The sequence below is a fragment of the Anolis sagrei genome, chromosome 5 (assembly GCF_037176765.1).
Source record: "Anolis sagrei isolate rAnoSag1 chromosome 5, rAnoSag1.mat, whole genome shotgun sequence".
In the NCBI taxonomy this organism is placed as follows: domain Eukaryota; kingdom Metazoa; phylum Chordata; class Lepidosauria; order Squamata; family Dactyloidae; genus Anolis; species Anolis sagrei.
The window spans coordinates 164649015-164664569 of record NC_090025.1 but is presented as its reverse complement, the minus strand read 5'-3'; the positions used below and the strand labels follow the sequence as shown (position 1 = coordinate 164664569).

The 15555-nt window shown below is 41.3% G+C and overlaps 1 protein-coding gene across 2 annotated transcripts; it reads right to left on the bottom strand.

Annotated features, from left to right (window-relative positions):
* Positions 1–3698: 3698 nt before the first annotated feature.
* ANKRD54 (ankyrin repeat domain 54) lies at positions 3699–15508 on the bottom strand. 2 transcript variants are annotated; one of them, XM_060777020.2, is made up of 8 exons: positions 15072–15506; positions 11757–11804; positions 11158–11256; positions 9284–9355; positions 8517–8564; positions 8280–8404; positions 6568–6675; positions 3699–6024 (listed from the first exon to the last, which is right to left on the bottom strand). In XM_060777020.2, the coding sequence occupies exons 1-8, from the start codon at positions 15322–15324 to the stop codon at positions 5950–5952; spliced, it is 828 nt and encodes a 275-aa protein (XP_060633003.2). In that variant the 5' UTR covers positions 15325–15506; the 3' UTR covers positions 3699–5949. The 2 variants fall into 2 exon arrangements, with proteins under 2 accessions (XP_060633003.2, XP_060633005.2); XM_060777022.2 differs by lacking the exon at positions 8517–8564 and having other exon boundaries at positions 15072–15508.
* Between the last annotated feature and the right edge of the window lie 47 nt (positions 15509–15555).

Genomic DNA, 15555 nt, shown 5'->3' with positions numbered 1-15555 from the left:
TCATCTGGAGTCCTATTCCAATACCTAACTCATTGCACCATCCTAACTACTGATCCATAATGTCAGGTGTTAATCAGCTCTTAAAAACTGTATCTCCCATCTTCGCAGACTAATCTACCAATAACTCATGAGACTCTATAAATGATTGACTGCAACTCCCATCATTACTAGCCAGTATGAGATGTAAAGGGCTAGTGGGAGTTGCAGCTTAACATTATATCTAGAAGGAGCCCTCTGTGGTGCACTGGGTTAAATCCTTGTGCCGGCAGAACTGCTGACTGACAGGTTGGCAGTTCGAATCCAGGGAGAGCAGGTTGAGCTCCCTCTTTCAGCTCCAGCTCCCCATGCGAGGACATGAGAGAAACCTCCTACAGGATGGTAAAGCATTCAAACATCTGGATGTCCCCTGGCAGGCATTTAGCTGGGGGGGGGGGGGGCTTGAGGATCTTCAGCCCCCCTGCTGAAATTCTCATGGTGGTCTGCGAGACGACCTTACTGGTGCATTATTTAAACTGTTATGTTTATTCATATCATGATCTGATCACCATACTCAATATATCCCATATGCATGGGGGTATTGGGGTAGCAATACAAAAAGTTTGCTAAGGTAGACCCTCTTTCACTCAGACTCAGCCCCCACCCCGAATCAAACTCAGGCCCCCCCACCCCTCGAATCAAAATCCTGTCTACGGGCCTGTCCCCTAGACAACATCCTTGCAGACAGTCAATTCTCTCGCACCAGAAGCGACTTGCAGTTTCTCAAGTCACTCCTGACACACACAAAAAATCATATCTAAAATTAAATACTTCCCTTTCTTGTTTTATACCCCAAGTTAAGTACATCACTTAACTTCCAAGCAATCCAGGTCCCTCATTTATGCACATTTATGGGGGAATAAGCTCCCACCAAACCCATATATGGGATTGCACTATACATGTTATATATTCCATAACCTTTATGTAAATGCAATCCTTTCAACAGTGTACTGTTAACTGACATATCTAGACAAATAATATTAATATATGCTATAGCTTTTAAAAGAATTGTAACTTTAACCAGAAAGTCTCCAGCTTATGCTTGGAAGAAATGAATTTTAGTAATTACATCTATTCAGAGCAGTATTGTGAAGTCTGTAATACTTGTCATATTTTATCCTGGACATGCAATTACAGCTCTGAGTATTTCAGAGACAGACACTATAAGAATTACTGTTTTTTTTAAGTAACATGGGGAGGAGGGTGATCAATTTTAAGCATAGCCAAGCATCTGCCAAGGCTCCTTACTCCAGCAGGCAACCAATGACAATGCACTTACTCCTATGCTTTTTGCAACCTATTTATCCACTTCTTGCAGCCACTCAGTGGCAATGAAAAAGAGGAATTGTAATTTTGTGCACTCCTGTGTGCTCGCACATTCACTCTCTAACCACCAAGCAAATGGTAATAATGATAACAGAAAAAGCTAGCACTGCCAAGTACGTACAATAGCCGAACAATGGTCTCATCACTTTCTCAGATACATCTGGTGGAGAGAAAAGACAGGGCCTTCTCCATGGCTGCCCCCAACTCCACAACTCTCTTCGAAAGGACTCTGGGATTCCCTTTGCTTCCCGTCTTTCAATCAACAGGGAAAGGCTTTTATTATTTATTCTGGCAGCATTTTTGAAACTGATTTTAAAGGAATCAATTTCAACAACACATTGTAGTTTTTAACTGAAGTTTTCACACTGTTTTTATTTTAAAAATTCAATCACTGTGATGAGACCATTGTATAGTTGTTAAATTCAATTTTAAGCTTGATGTTTTGAATGATTTTACAATGCTCAATTTGTAAGCCACCTGAGTCTGGCAGGAAAAACTCTACATGATCATAAATATGGCAATCATAATCATAATCAGTAACCATTTCTAGCAGAGTATAATCGTCTTCCAAAGGTAGTTCTGGTGATGTCAAAACAACTGATTTCATATCCACCGGCCATGGACTAGTCTTTAGCTGAGGACTTCCGAATTTCACAGTCCTGCCTCTGCCATCACTCAGCAATCACAATGGGATTTTTGTTAATTTTGGTTTCCGTGGAAGGTGTGTATGAATTTGTTTTTTGTGTGGGGATCAGTGCATTTTTTTCTTCATGTCAGGAGCGACTTGAGAAACTGCAAGTACTTCTGGTGTGGAAGAATTGACCGTCTGCAAGGACATTGCCCAGGAGACCCCCAGATGTTTCATGTTTTACCATCTTTGTGGGAGGCTTCTCTCATGTCCCCACATGGAGAGCTGGAGCTGACAGAGGGAGCTCAACCCACTCTCCCCAAATTCAAACTGATGATCTGTCGGTCAGCAGTCCTGCCAGCACAAGGGATTAACTCATTGCGCTAGCGGGGGCTCCACTGAAAGAAACACATGATGATCATCACAGGAAGAGGTTTTGATTGAATGGCATGGACATGATGATTGGTAGCCTATCTGTTTAAGCCTTCATCTGCCTTCGCAGCCGTTGTAACATGTGCCATGTTATTATCCACCTATTCAGTCGTTGAGGACTTCCTCAGAGTGTTCTATGTAATACCCAAGACCCGATGTTGCTGTATTTTGCTGGCTGTCTCCCTCCCACTCAGTGGCCAGCGGAATGGCAATGTATCATTGACAAACTCACTGAATGAAGTGGGCATGGAGAGGTCTTGTGTAAAGGTGCTGGGATAGTAGCGGAGACTGAAACACCTGAACTTTGCACTGAGAACTCACTTTATGGTGGATGTAGCCTTCCAACTGAGAGAACAAGGCCTCATGCACACATTTCTTCCCTCACCTTTATAAAATCATTTGTATGAAGAGTCGCATTCACAGAAGAGGCTGCTTACAAGTCAGAGGAAAAAGTAATCCACCCAACATTTCAGCACTGTGAATGGGTCAAGCCAATTATTTCAGTATTTTATACTGATCTGACACCTTCAAAATGAAATTGAGCAGAAGAATCTCTGGGTGGATTACTCACTAATACTTGTTTCACTTTGAATTTTCAAGTGAATGCAGATATCCTAAGCAACAATGAATCACTATTATTGCTTTATTCAGCCATACTTCAGCATCCCATTAAAAAATCCCGAGAGCTTCTGAAATGTGGTTGAGGGTTTCGTGTGTGATACATCTTGTACTGATTTCTTCAGACCACCACAAGAGCCCTTCACATGTTTTCTTTTCCCGCTTTTTTTACAAACTGGAGAAGTATTTTAATATCAGGACAATTCCCCACCTCCAACTCTGCTATTTTCCCCTAACAGCAATGATTAATGTTTTCACCTATTGAACACAAAGGAGCTCAATACAAAAGCCTGATTGAATTAGACAGGCTCGCTGTTTCCCAGGTACAGCACACGTAAGCTGCTGCCAGCAAAATAGCAGGGGGTGGCAGAGCGACATTGATTTTATAGAGTCTTCAGAAAGTCATTTAAGAGTCAATAGTTTGCAATAATGAGATTTTGAGCCATAGATATAAGAGAGGAGCAAATTACGTCAGGTCTATACACTGCCTTGGCTTTGAGCTCAAGGCAACAAGATGCTGTCATTTTTCATTTCATTGCTGTTTGTACAAGTAAAGAAGCTCCCGAGTGGGGCTCCAGGCAGAGATAAGACAAAAAGAAGGGGGAAAGAGCTAGGGAGAGAAATGGCAAATAAATGGTAGGCAGCAGAAATGTCCAAATTTACAGGAAGCAAAGAGCATTTTATTGAAATTTACAATTGCAAAGTGAATGTTGCCTCCTGCCCTGCTTGCAGACTGGAATAAAGTTCTTGGCATTCACAATGACAGCTAAGGCAAAGATCAGCCAACTTGGTCGCAAACTTCCTTTCAATGAGTATTTGAAATCTTCCTCTACCAAAGCCACTTAGCTTGTCAAATCCATGATATGAATCCAGGTTATACTCTTTGTCACAAAAACAGCATACTTTTAAAGAAGTCACAATAACTTACTAGTCTCAAGGTCCCAAAATAACCTTGATATTTCAATGATACAATCCCAAGAAAGCATTTGATAAATACATGCCAACCCGATTCTTTTCATGATTGTGAGTTGGCTGAAGTCAAAACACGAGGTAAGGAGATCGTTGTAGGCTTTCAGTGTAATGGGTCAGCATGTATCTGGCATCCACACCTTTGCATAAGAGGAGTCCTTGATCTCTCACAGTGTGCAAAAGCCATGAAATATTTTAGCATCTGAAATAAGGTGGAAAGTTTTCTTTCTATCTGTGACATAAATAAGGTTCCATGACAAATGAGACACAGATCCAAGGCCCACTCTCAACCAAAGCCAGCAATCATGGTGGTATGAGGTACAGTTGAATGGACCACTTAAAAAAGTGGTGGACTCTCCTTCTCTGGAGCTCTTTCTGGTCCTTGGAGGTAGGAAAGTGGGATTTGAAACAACCCCAAGCAATAACAAGTTATATTTGCTTCCATCTGTTTTCTGGAGTAGATACATTATAATAACTGGCAGGGAGACAGTGTGTGCTACAAGTAGTGGATTGGGTCCAGTATCCCCTGACAAGATGCTCACTGGGCCCTTTATAATCAAATAGCTACTTTCTTCTAGGCAGTATATAGTCAGATCTTTAACTTTCTTTCCCAGCACTTTGAATATGAGCAGCCAAGAGAGGCTTTAGGGAGTCCTTTCCTGACACACACACACAAGACAAAACGCAGTGGGAGTGAACAGATGATAAAATCATAGAGTTGGAAGAGACCTTGTGGGCCATCCAGTCCAACCCCCTGCCAAGAAGAAGGAAATATGCCTTCAAAGCACTCCTGACAGATGGCCACCCAGTATCTTTTTAAAAGCCTCCAAAAATGGAGCCTCCACCACATTCTGGGGTAGAAAGTTCAATTGCTGAACAGCTCTCACAGTCAGGAAGTTCTTCCTCATGTTCAGGTGGAATCTCCTTTCCTGTAGTTTGAAGCCACTGTTCCGTGTCCTAGTCTTCAGGCCAGCAGAAAACAAGCTTGTTCCCTCCTCCCTATGACTTCCCCTCATATTTATACATGGCCATCATGTCTCCTCTCAGCCTTCTCTTCTGCAGGGTAAACATGCCCAGCTCTTTAAGCCACTCCTCATAGTGCTTGTTTTCCAGATCCTTGATTATTTTAGTCGCTCTCCTCTGGACACATTCCAGCTTGTCAACACCAACCTTAAATTGTGGTGACCAGAACTGGACACAGTATTCCAGATGTGGTCTGGCCAAGGCAGAACAGAGGGGTAGCATGGCTTCCCTGGATCTAGACACTATACTCCTATTTATGCAGGCCAAAATCCCATTGTTGGCTCATGTTTAATTTGAGTATGGAATGCAGAAGTGAAGAAATTCAAAACTTTTGATGCTGAGGTGCAAGGAAAGGATAGCGACAAATGCACTCCTTTGTATCATAGCATGGGTAGAGCTAGTCTGGGTAACTGGACCCTTCAAACCGTTCTCAGGTTAAAATATACCCCTTGTTAAAAATTCAGGGGTATAGAGATTCTAAAAATACTCAACAATTATTGTGCTTAAACATTGGGGGATTAAAGGCAGATAAACCACGTGTAGCAATGTTCCCTACAGGTATCGCTTTCCCCATGTGCTCACATCGGAATGGCCACATGTGAGACATGATGCTGTTCTTAAAATCCAGCTGCTTCCCTGTAGACAATAGTAAGAGAAGTCCAGATGCATAGCAAAAACAAACAAGGAAAAGGAAGTCATTGTGCTCATGGCCAGATCCTCTCCTCTCTTGCCCCTCAAAAAGTATGAGGCAGTGATAGTGGCCCAACAGTCTCAGGCATTTTGGTATAGTCCTTGGAGGAAAACCACACTTGCAGAGGCAGCAACAGCAGGCCTGCAGTCTTGCAGATGAGCCTCGGCTGATCTTCATCACCCTGCAGATTTTCCTTTCGATTGAGAGAACCATTCGGGGAAAAACATTACCTCTTCTCTATCTTCTGCTTCTGCAAACTAAGTGAGGTAAAACTGGCAAGAAGATCAGTAACCTCATCCACCTGCCAAAGAAATAACACAACATGGTTGCAAGCCAAAGTAGATCTGAAAGAGCACAGAAACCCTATGAAAAACTAAGGATGGATTCCAGCTGTACAGGCTGAAGACGGTGGGTGCAACACAAACAACCAGCCCCCTAGAATTATGGCCATGCCATATTATGCCAAGGATGAGATTTATTATTATGGATTTATTTTACTGGAGGAAATAAGGCTGCAGATTCAATTCCCACACTGCCATAATCAGATGTGTGCCAGTGTGCTGATGCATCATTCCCACTGTTAGAGCTAAACCAGGAATGAGCAATTCCCAAAGATTCTGGGACTGCATCTGCTTTGCAGCTGGCAAAGGTTTCAATGAGAAGAAAATGTTAAAACACTGCAGACCAAAATGCAGCAAGAAAGTCTGCACATCCCAAACATAGTTCACAGCAAGAAGATCATGACAAACTTTTGGATGCAGGAGATTACACAGAGTTCCGCCCCACTTTCCCGGTGAGAATTGCTCTGTCCATCAAGGATACAAAGTCCTCTGTGGTCACTCACCTGCTCTTTTGTACTGGTCATCTGTAGCCTTGTACAAAGGTCATCCAGCTGTTCCCTCTGTTCATGGCGCCCAAGGCGGTTGAGGTATTCCCGCAACATCTGAATGATCTGAAGGAAACAGGATGAGAGAGATGGTCTGCTATAAGGAAAAGCTCTAGACCTCCAACTGGACAGCCAAAGTTAAAGCAAAACTGTAGATCTAAAAAAAGGTTTTGGAAGAGTGTCTTGAGAAAAATAGAGATGAACATCTATAATAAAATATCAGAACAAATAGGCACTAAATGTGTTACTAAATAGAGTAGGTACTAGGCTTGTGCAATTTGGCCAAAAGGCATGATATTTCGGGGTCCATTTTCGGCTAACCTCTCATTCTGTTTACCAGGAAGTTACTCAAATCAGGATGAGTGCTGCCGTTTTCATTTGGCAAAGGTTTGGCCTATTGGCTACATGGGAAACTTTAAAGGCTCAATCCTCAGTCTTTTTAATGCCTATCTGCATGAAAACTAACTCAGTTTTAGATCCCATTTACAAATAAAATAAAATAAAAAACCCAACCCTCACCAAAATGTTCAATGTGCAGAGATGCAGAGACTTTGTCACCAATCTCTGTTATATCCATATGGTTAATGTTAATTCTCTCAGAATGTGAATTTTGCAATATACACTGTGACTGAATTTCACATTTTGGTATCTTTTAGATTGCGGATAGAGGACTAGGACACTGAAAAAATATCAGAATGAGTAAAAAACATTAAAACCATGTGCAAAAGGATTTGAGGGAGAGGGGGCTTGTGGGGCATAAACATGGAAATAAAGGCTCTAAATCTGTTCCCTTTTGACTATAAGCAAACCCTGATGAAGCTATAGTTGATGAAAGCTAGAGTTATATTTTTCAGATAGAATTTACTTGTAAAATTCTTCATCATATAAGATTATAGCTGCCAGTTTAGATTATTTTTAAAATAAAGAAAAGTGTGAGTTAATTCACAATTATTATTATCTATAACAAGCAAAATGAGAAGAAACAGCACTCAGTAATAATGCACATGTTTTGCATGGACGGGGATCCCAGCTACAATCTCATGATACTTCCAGTTCACTTATGCCCATGATTTGCCATTCTTAACTCACCACTTCAGAAGCCTCCAGAGGGATGTGTTTGGCTATTTGGACCTATCTGTCTATTCTCTGGCTCTTTCAGGCACGGGGAGGCCTGTGTTCACAATGAGAAGAGCCGTCTGGTCACTTCAATTTCTGCATTTTTCTTCCAAGCCTATTAGAAAATGGGCTTTATCATGTCTTTGAGCCAGGGAAGTGACCACAAAATTCAACCACTCTGAGATCTTCAAAATGGAAAAGCTCCAACTAATGGACTGCCTATGCAGGTTCCCAATCTAACATATAAGCTTTTGGGTCATGCCAGCTTTTTAAAGGAGATTACTATGGCTATTCAATGGATTTCATATGGGCTTTTTTTAAAAATAAGGAATACCCAAGTAAACAAAGATAATTACTCTCATTCATGCAATGTTCAAAGTACAGAAAACAAGGATTTCTTTTTTAAAACACCCTTTGGAATATGCTCTAAATGTGAACAGGCAGATCGGGATTCATGAAGTCAATGGTAGCTGGGGAATTCTGAGAGTTATCATCCAAAATATTTTTCCAGTATAAAAAGGCAGATCAAGGAAGGCAAGTTTTTCTCCCCTTACCTGCTTTACTTCGAGACGCACTGCTTCCAGATTCTGCGAGAGTCCCTCCTGCAAGATGTTCAGCTTAGACTTGGCCAAATGCAAAGGGGTCCTTCCAGCTCGATCCAAGGCATCTACTCGAGCTCCTGGAAGATGCGCATACAGAGGAAGAAAGGTGTGGGTTTAAAGAGGACGGGTCCCTAGAAGACTATAAAAAGAGAAAAGGCAGCTGTACAGTTTGACAAGAGGAAGCATTACCTCCCCGGAGCAAAGTAGTGATGACAGGAACATGGTTCGTGCAGGCAGCTGGGGAGGGAAAATACAACTAAGTTGTGCTCTATAATAAAACAGTGGGGATAAACTCTGTCTTTGGGTGGCATCTTTTCATGGTACCCTACTAATGAAGAATGCAAACTAAGAAATCCAGATTTCAAATTTCTCTTTTTGCCACAAACCAATAATGTCTCAATTTCAACAATCTCTGTCTACAAAATGGGGATAACAACCCTGCAGTCAGGATTCCAAAGGTCACGCATATACAATGTTTTGAACACAAGGCATGTGTCTTGTATAAATGGCAAGTATTACCTATTGAAAGCCAATGTGCTTCGAGCGTCATACCTCATCCTCCTACATTACATTGTCAGAATAATTCCAATACAGAAGTTGGCAGCTGAGCCAAAAAGAGAGAATTTTATTCATGGCTGTGGTGGAATTTAAGCCTAGATCTCCAAGACCACAGTTCATGCTTTGTAGATTATCATCCTAAAACCAGGAGAATACTACCTTCAGCCAAACAAAACAGAAATTAATCAAATTTCTCACAGCTAAAAGACTTCTAATTCTCTCAACTCAATGCTCAACTCAAGGTTTCCCAGTGTATTCCTGGCTTTCCCCCTGAACTCAAAGTTTGTTATTATGACATGAAGGAGGGAAAAGATAGAAAGGAAAGAAACAGGCAAGGAACTCTACAGTCAAGAGTAGAATAAAAGGTGATTGTTGTCTTCCAAGTGGTTGATGCTCACCCAAATGCAGGGGTGTGTTCCCCAGTGTATCTCGCTGGTTGGGATCAGCTCCATGGTCCAAGAGCAACTGCACTAAAACACAAACACAACTCAAGTTTATCCATAATTCTGAGCACAGAAACTCCAAGCACTAGTAAATGTTCTTGTGCAAGATCTTAGTGGGAGTGCTTTCTCTCAGCCCTACCACTCTCAGATTCACTGGTGAGGATATAGGAGAGTGCTATGTTAGTGGCTGCTCCTAGGATATGGAACTCTCTCCTAAGAGAGATCAGGGTGGGTCCTTCTCTGATTTCTTTGCACAAGAAGGCAAAGACCTTTTTATTTAAATAAGATTAAACTTTTTAATTGGCTGGCACAAAAGACATTTAAATAACTGTGCTATTCTACAGTAGGTAGTCAAAGGCCCCATCTACATTGACTACTTGATGAAGTTCAAAGCTAGTTTCAAACTGTGGTGGCCAGACAACAAACTCCCACAAAAATGCAGGGAAGAAAGCCCTTAATGTACATCAGGGTTTGTAACTTGTGTAATCACAATCCGGGCTTCTAACTGGTTCCAGGATTTCTATCTAATCATCTGCACTGCGAGCATAATTTCTTCAATACCAGTTTGAAACAGCATTTAATGGCCAGTGTAGATGGGGTCTAATTCTACAGTGGGCAGTCACATAAAATGGCTGATGCAAGGGATACATCTGAACTACCTTTTCGCGTATCTCCACAAACTTCACTCCTCCACAAAATACTTCAGAGCTCAGGTGAGAGCCTATGGCTCTTCAGTTTTTGTGAGACTCCAGTTATCATCAGCTACAGCTGACATGGCAAATGATTAGGGAACTTGCTTTAGAGCAGTGGTTTTCAATCTTTGGTCCTACAGATGTTTTGGACTTTGGCTCCCAAAATCCCTGGCCAAGTTAGATTAGGCTTCTGGGATGTGAGGGCCCAAAATACATAGAGGACCAAAGTCTGAAGACCACTGCTTTAGAGGAACTGGAACTTCCTATGAGAAGATGCTTCCTTTGTGCCTGTCGAAACTGTTATGTTTGCATATGGGGCGATCTAGCATTGCCATTGTTGCACTTGAACAAAGAAGCTTTTGTAGTTCTCAGAATTATTTCCTCATTTCTGCTTTCAAAGGGTCCTTCTACACTGCCATATAATCCAGATTATCAAAGCAGATAATCTACATTATCTACTTAGAACTTGGTTATGTGAGTCTACACTGCCATATAATCCTGAGCCCTTCCAGACAGGCCCTATATCCCAGGATCTGATCCCAGTTTTTCTGTTTACCCCAGATTATTTGGCAATGCGGATTTATATACTCCAGTTTAAAGAAGAAAACTTGGGATCAGATCCTGGGATATAGGGCCTGTCTGAAAGGGCCCTCAGTTCAAAGATAATCTGGATTTTGTTTGACAGTATAGAAGGGACCAAACATCCTAAAATAGGGGAATGGGTCAGTCTCCAAGTACTGTTGGAGCACCACGCCCATGGCCCATCATTATTTATGATGCTGGGCATCTATTCTCCATTCATAACTAAATGTTTTGCAGATCAGACATTAAGCTCACAAAAATCTACAAGTCCTTTCTTGAATGTTCTATGATTATGGAGGCCTGATAATCCTACCCAACTTCATGAAATTTTTAGAAAGTGTTCTTCAAGAGTGTCAATGTTCATTACATTCCTCCATCACCATTTTTGATCAGATTCTTGCAACATATCAAGAGTAATGGACTGCCTCAGTTAAATATGGAGAAAGAGACTTATTACTTTTGAAAAACATAGAATTTAAAAAAGAATAAAAGCGTTCAGTGCTCTGTCCCCAAAAAAGAGGGTTGGATGTTTCATCTCATTATGCAGGAGCTCACCGATAAGATCATTTCCATTGCAGGAACCAAAGTGCAGTGCCGTTCGACCTTTGTCATCAGCTGCACAGGGGTCTGCCCCATCTTCCAAGAGCTGCTGTACTGTACCACCAAAGGAAATATGAGAAAACAGCATTTAATGGAGTTGAAGTGTTCTATGGACTACAGCTCATGGTGCAGTAAATTCTGGCATGTGTTTCCAAGACTGACATTTGGTACTAAAAATCTGTGAATAGACAAGACTTTTACAGCAACAAATATTGATAAGTAATTAATTACCTATTAAATTTAAGAGAAACACAAGTACTAGAGCCTGGAGATAGAATATTACTGTTACTTTTCAGGTAATGAAGGCCAACAATTGTACCTTTGTTAACTTTCATTACTTGCAAATATAATGAGTAATAATATCTGCAAAATATAATGAACAAATACAATTATCTAACTCACTCAATATTGCTTACCTTATCTCTATTTTTAACTGGAAAACAAGGCTCTATCACTTTGTGAACTTTTTTTTTACCAGGAAGTGGTAAAGTCCAGAAAGTATAAAGGAAAACATATGGAAATAAACATGGTACATTCCAATTATGTATTCTTACCTGTTTCCAAATCATTAGAATTGGCAGCTTCTCTTAACCTTTTCAGAGCTGTGGAAAAAGAGAATAATAATAACAATAACAATAAACTTTATTTATACCCCGCCTCCACCTCCCCAAGGGGACTCGAGGCAGCTAACATGAGGCTGAGCCCAATAGTTACAACAAGCAAAACGAATACAACATACAATCATAAATAATACATAAAGTACAATAAAATAAATGGAAAGGAAGAAGGAGAGTAATATAAAATAAGCACAGGGTACAACAAAAAAAGCAAAGACATTAAGCCGAATGAGCAGGGCCAAGTACAACGGATAGTATTTTAAAACGCTGGGTGAGGGGGATAAGTAGGGTGATGCATCTGGTGGGGTTCGGATGGGACAACCAGTGGGAATTAATTTCAACTGAAGGGTGAGGTACCGTGTGTCAGAGGGCATTTTTTACTGAGTTGGTCAAGGTACAGGGATCTGATGTTCATTCCCCGAAGGCACACCAGAACCACACAAGTTGTACTTGCAACGGAGGTGGGAGCGAGAGGAGGGCCTTCCCAGATGACCGAAGGGATCATGCAGGTTCATAGGGGGAAATGCAGTCATAAAGGTAGGCGGATCCCAAACTGTTCAGGGCTTTGTGGGTGATAGTCAGAGAAGTGCTTTTGTTTTCCTACTGAAATGTGAATGAGTCAATAGGAGCAATTTAACAACAAAATGTGTCACTAGACTTCTCTCCCTCCCACTTGTTCTGCAAAGATCAGTCGTGATAAATCTATTACATTATGTAATAGTTGAAAAAAATTCTGTTCCTGGGTTAAAAGTGTTATTCCTGTTTAATTGTGCAGTACTTACTTGGAAAGTAGTTATTATTATAATCCAGAAACTTCGTTTTTGTGACTACTGCAAACTATGTTGAATTGATTGAGACTCGGTGAGATATTCATTGAAAAACTATAGCAAAATGTGCTGTATGGTGTCCTTTTTTGCAGTTTAATAATACCTTTTCCATGTTTTTATGATAGAACCAATTAGGAAATGACATTTATAACCCAGGAACAAAAATCATTTTACATAGTGTTATTAACCAGAAGCCATTTGGTCAAAACAAGCAAAAACTCCAAGAAGTTACACAGGGACCTAGGTCCCTCCAACAATTGGGGCTTTCATGCCTTTTTTAAAAAATGTCAGGTCTTATCTAGGATAAAAAAATATTCTGAAACACATGCAGGCTTTCTCTTTATGTTCTCTCCTCTAACTTACAAGATGAAAGTGACAACAAAATTCCACTGAAAAGTCTGTTGAATTATTTTGTAGAGTCTATTTCTTATATTTCATGCCACTGTTATTATCAAGGAACTAGAAAAGCTAGATTATTTGCTATTATGCTGTTTAGCAGGCTCATTTTGTCAGGCCCATTGTTTTGCAATTATACATTTTAAAAATGAAAGTGCCCCAACCTAAATAGTGTCCTTCAGATATTTTGAGTTTCCATTCAATTATCACTCATAATTAGGCATAAGCTGGGGCAGAGGGGAAATGCAGTCCAAAACATTGTGAAAACATCATACGAAAGAAGTCTTCCTTGTGAACTTCTTCAGAAGAAACATTTAACTCTACAATAGGACAGGTAAAGTGAAACCCTTCAGTGTTGAATTAACTTGCACGAGCTCTATCCAGCAGTTAGCAGTAAGGAATATTGATGATGCAATTCACCAACATCTGTAGGGTCACACTTTGCCTACCTCTGGGCCCTTCCACGCAGACATATAACCCAGAGTATCAAGGCAGATAATCCACATTATCTGCTTTAAACTGGGTTATCTGAGTCCTCACTGCCATATAACCCAGTTCAAAGCAGACGTGGGATTTTAAAGAGCTGTGTGGAAGGGGCCTCTGCTGTCAAAGGTTGTCCCAACTCATGCCTCCCCATACAGTAAAAGGGAGCATCTTTTCTACCCTTTTAGGGCCATTATACACAGCCAGAAAACCAAGGCAGAAAATTACACAATATCTGCTTTGAACTGTGTTATCTGAGTCCACACTGTCATATATTCCAGTTCAAAGCAGATAATGTGGGATTTTATTCAGCTGTGTGGAGGGGGCTTTAGTTACCATTTCTTCAGCATTAGAATACCACATTTCCACTGAACACTGGCCTAAGCATTTGCTCACATCTGAATAAAAACATATAATTGTTGTGTCAAATTGCATACTCAACTGAATTTGACACACATTTTGAACTACAAAGCCACCTTTTCTAATTCACAACCAAGACAGCCACAAGGATTCCATAGGACAGCGCCATGACAATTAACGTGGTGTCAAACTGCATTTTACTATGCAGATGTTACTATGCAGATCTTCATTGCCAGTGTGATGTCTCTACTCTTCACTATTTATCAAGATTGGTCATTGCTTTCCTCCCAAGAAGTAAGCGTCTCCTGATTTCCTGGCTGCAGTCTCCATCTGCAGTAATCTTTGCACGTAGAAATACAAAGCCTGTCACTGCCTCCACGTTTTCTCCCTCTATTTGCCAGTTGTCAATCAGTCTTGTTGCCATAATCTTAGGTTTTTTTTTAATGTTTAGCTGCAACCCAGCTTTTGCACTTTCTTCTTTCACCTTGATTAGAAGGCTCCTTAGTGTTATATGATTTTTATTAGCTATGATGCATAACTGGATTGTTTTAATTGTGTTATAATTGTTGCTGATATACATTTTGTCTTATTATCTGTATTGCTGGCATCGAATTGTGCTTTTTGTAAGCCGCCCTGAGTCCCCCCTTGGGGGTTGAGAAGGGCGGGGTAGAAATGTGCGAAATAAATAAATAAATTTCCTGTTTAATAGTGTGATAAGTGATTTTTTTCTTCTCAATCCTATTTATATATTTTCCTACTTTCCCATACCTAATATATGTTCCCTCTCTTTTATTGTTATCTGAAAACCTTAATAAAAATATTTTCTTCTTGATCCTATTTCTATATTTTCCTACTTTCCCATACCTAATATATGTTCCTCCTCTTTTATTGTTATCTGAAAACCTTAATAACACACACACACACACACATATATATATAATTGTGTGGTAAGTAGTCATACTCCAGAAACTTCTTTTTTTGTGGCTGCCACAAAACTATGTTGAATAGTTTTTCATTGAAAAACTATAGCAAAATGTGCTGCAGGTTTTTGCAGTTTGGTATTTTTTCCATGTATTGTTATGATAGGAGCAATTAGGAAATGCCACATATAACCCAGGGACACAAGCGTTAGTGCTGGTTCCTGACTGGACTACAAAATGCTAGGACCCCGTGGCCTTGAGCTCACCGTGGCTCTCCTTCCCGGTGGGGCCCGCTTTGCGGTGCAGCCGGGCGGCCCTTCGGCGTCGGCTGAGCGCCTTCCCCCCCAGGCGCGGCCCGTGCTGCCAGGGCAGTTGCATAAAGCCCAGCGAGGCGGGCTCCGAGGCCTCGGGCCGCAAGGCCGCGCCCAGCCCCGCCAGAGAGAACACGTTTGCCGTGGTGGCGGCGGCTACGGCGGTGACTGAAGCCGGGATGGCCTCTCCCGCGCTGCCGCCTTCCATCCCCGCCGCCGCCTCTTCTCCTCCTTCTTCTCAAGGCCTAAGATTAGAAACGCGAAGGCCGAGGAGGCGGGAGCACTTGCGTCACCATAGCAACGACGGGAAGAGCAAAGGGGCAAAAAAGCGCCGGGGTTCAGTCACGTGCGCGACGGAGCCAACCACGCTCTTGACTGAATCCTCACTCTGTCAGCACACGGGAGCGTTTTCCCCAACGGCTTCCGGTTACTAACGGAA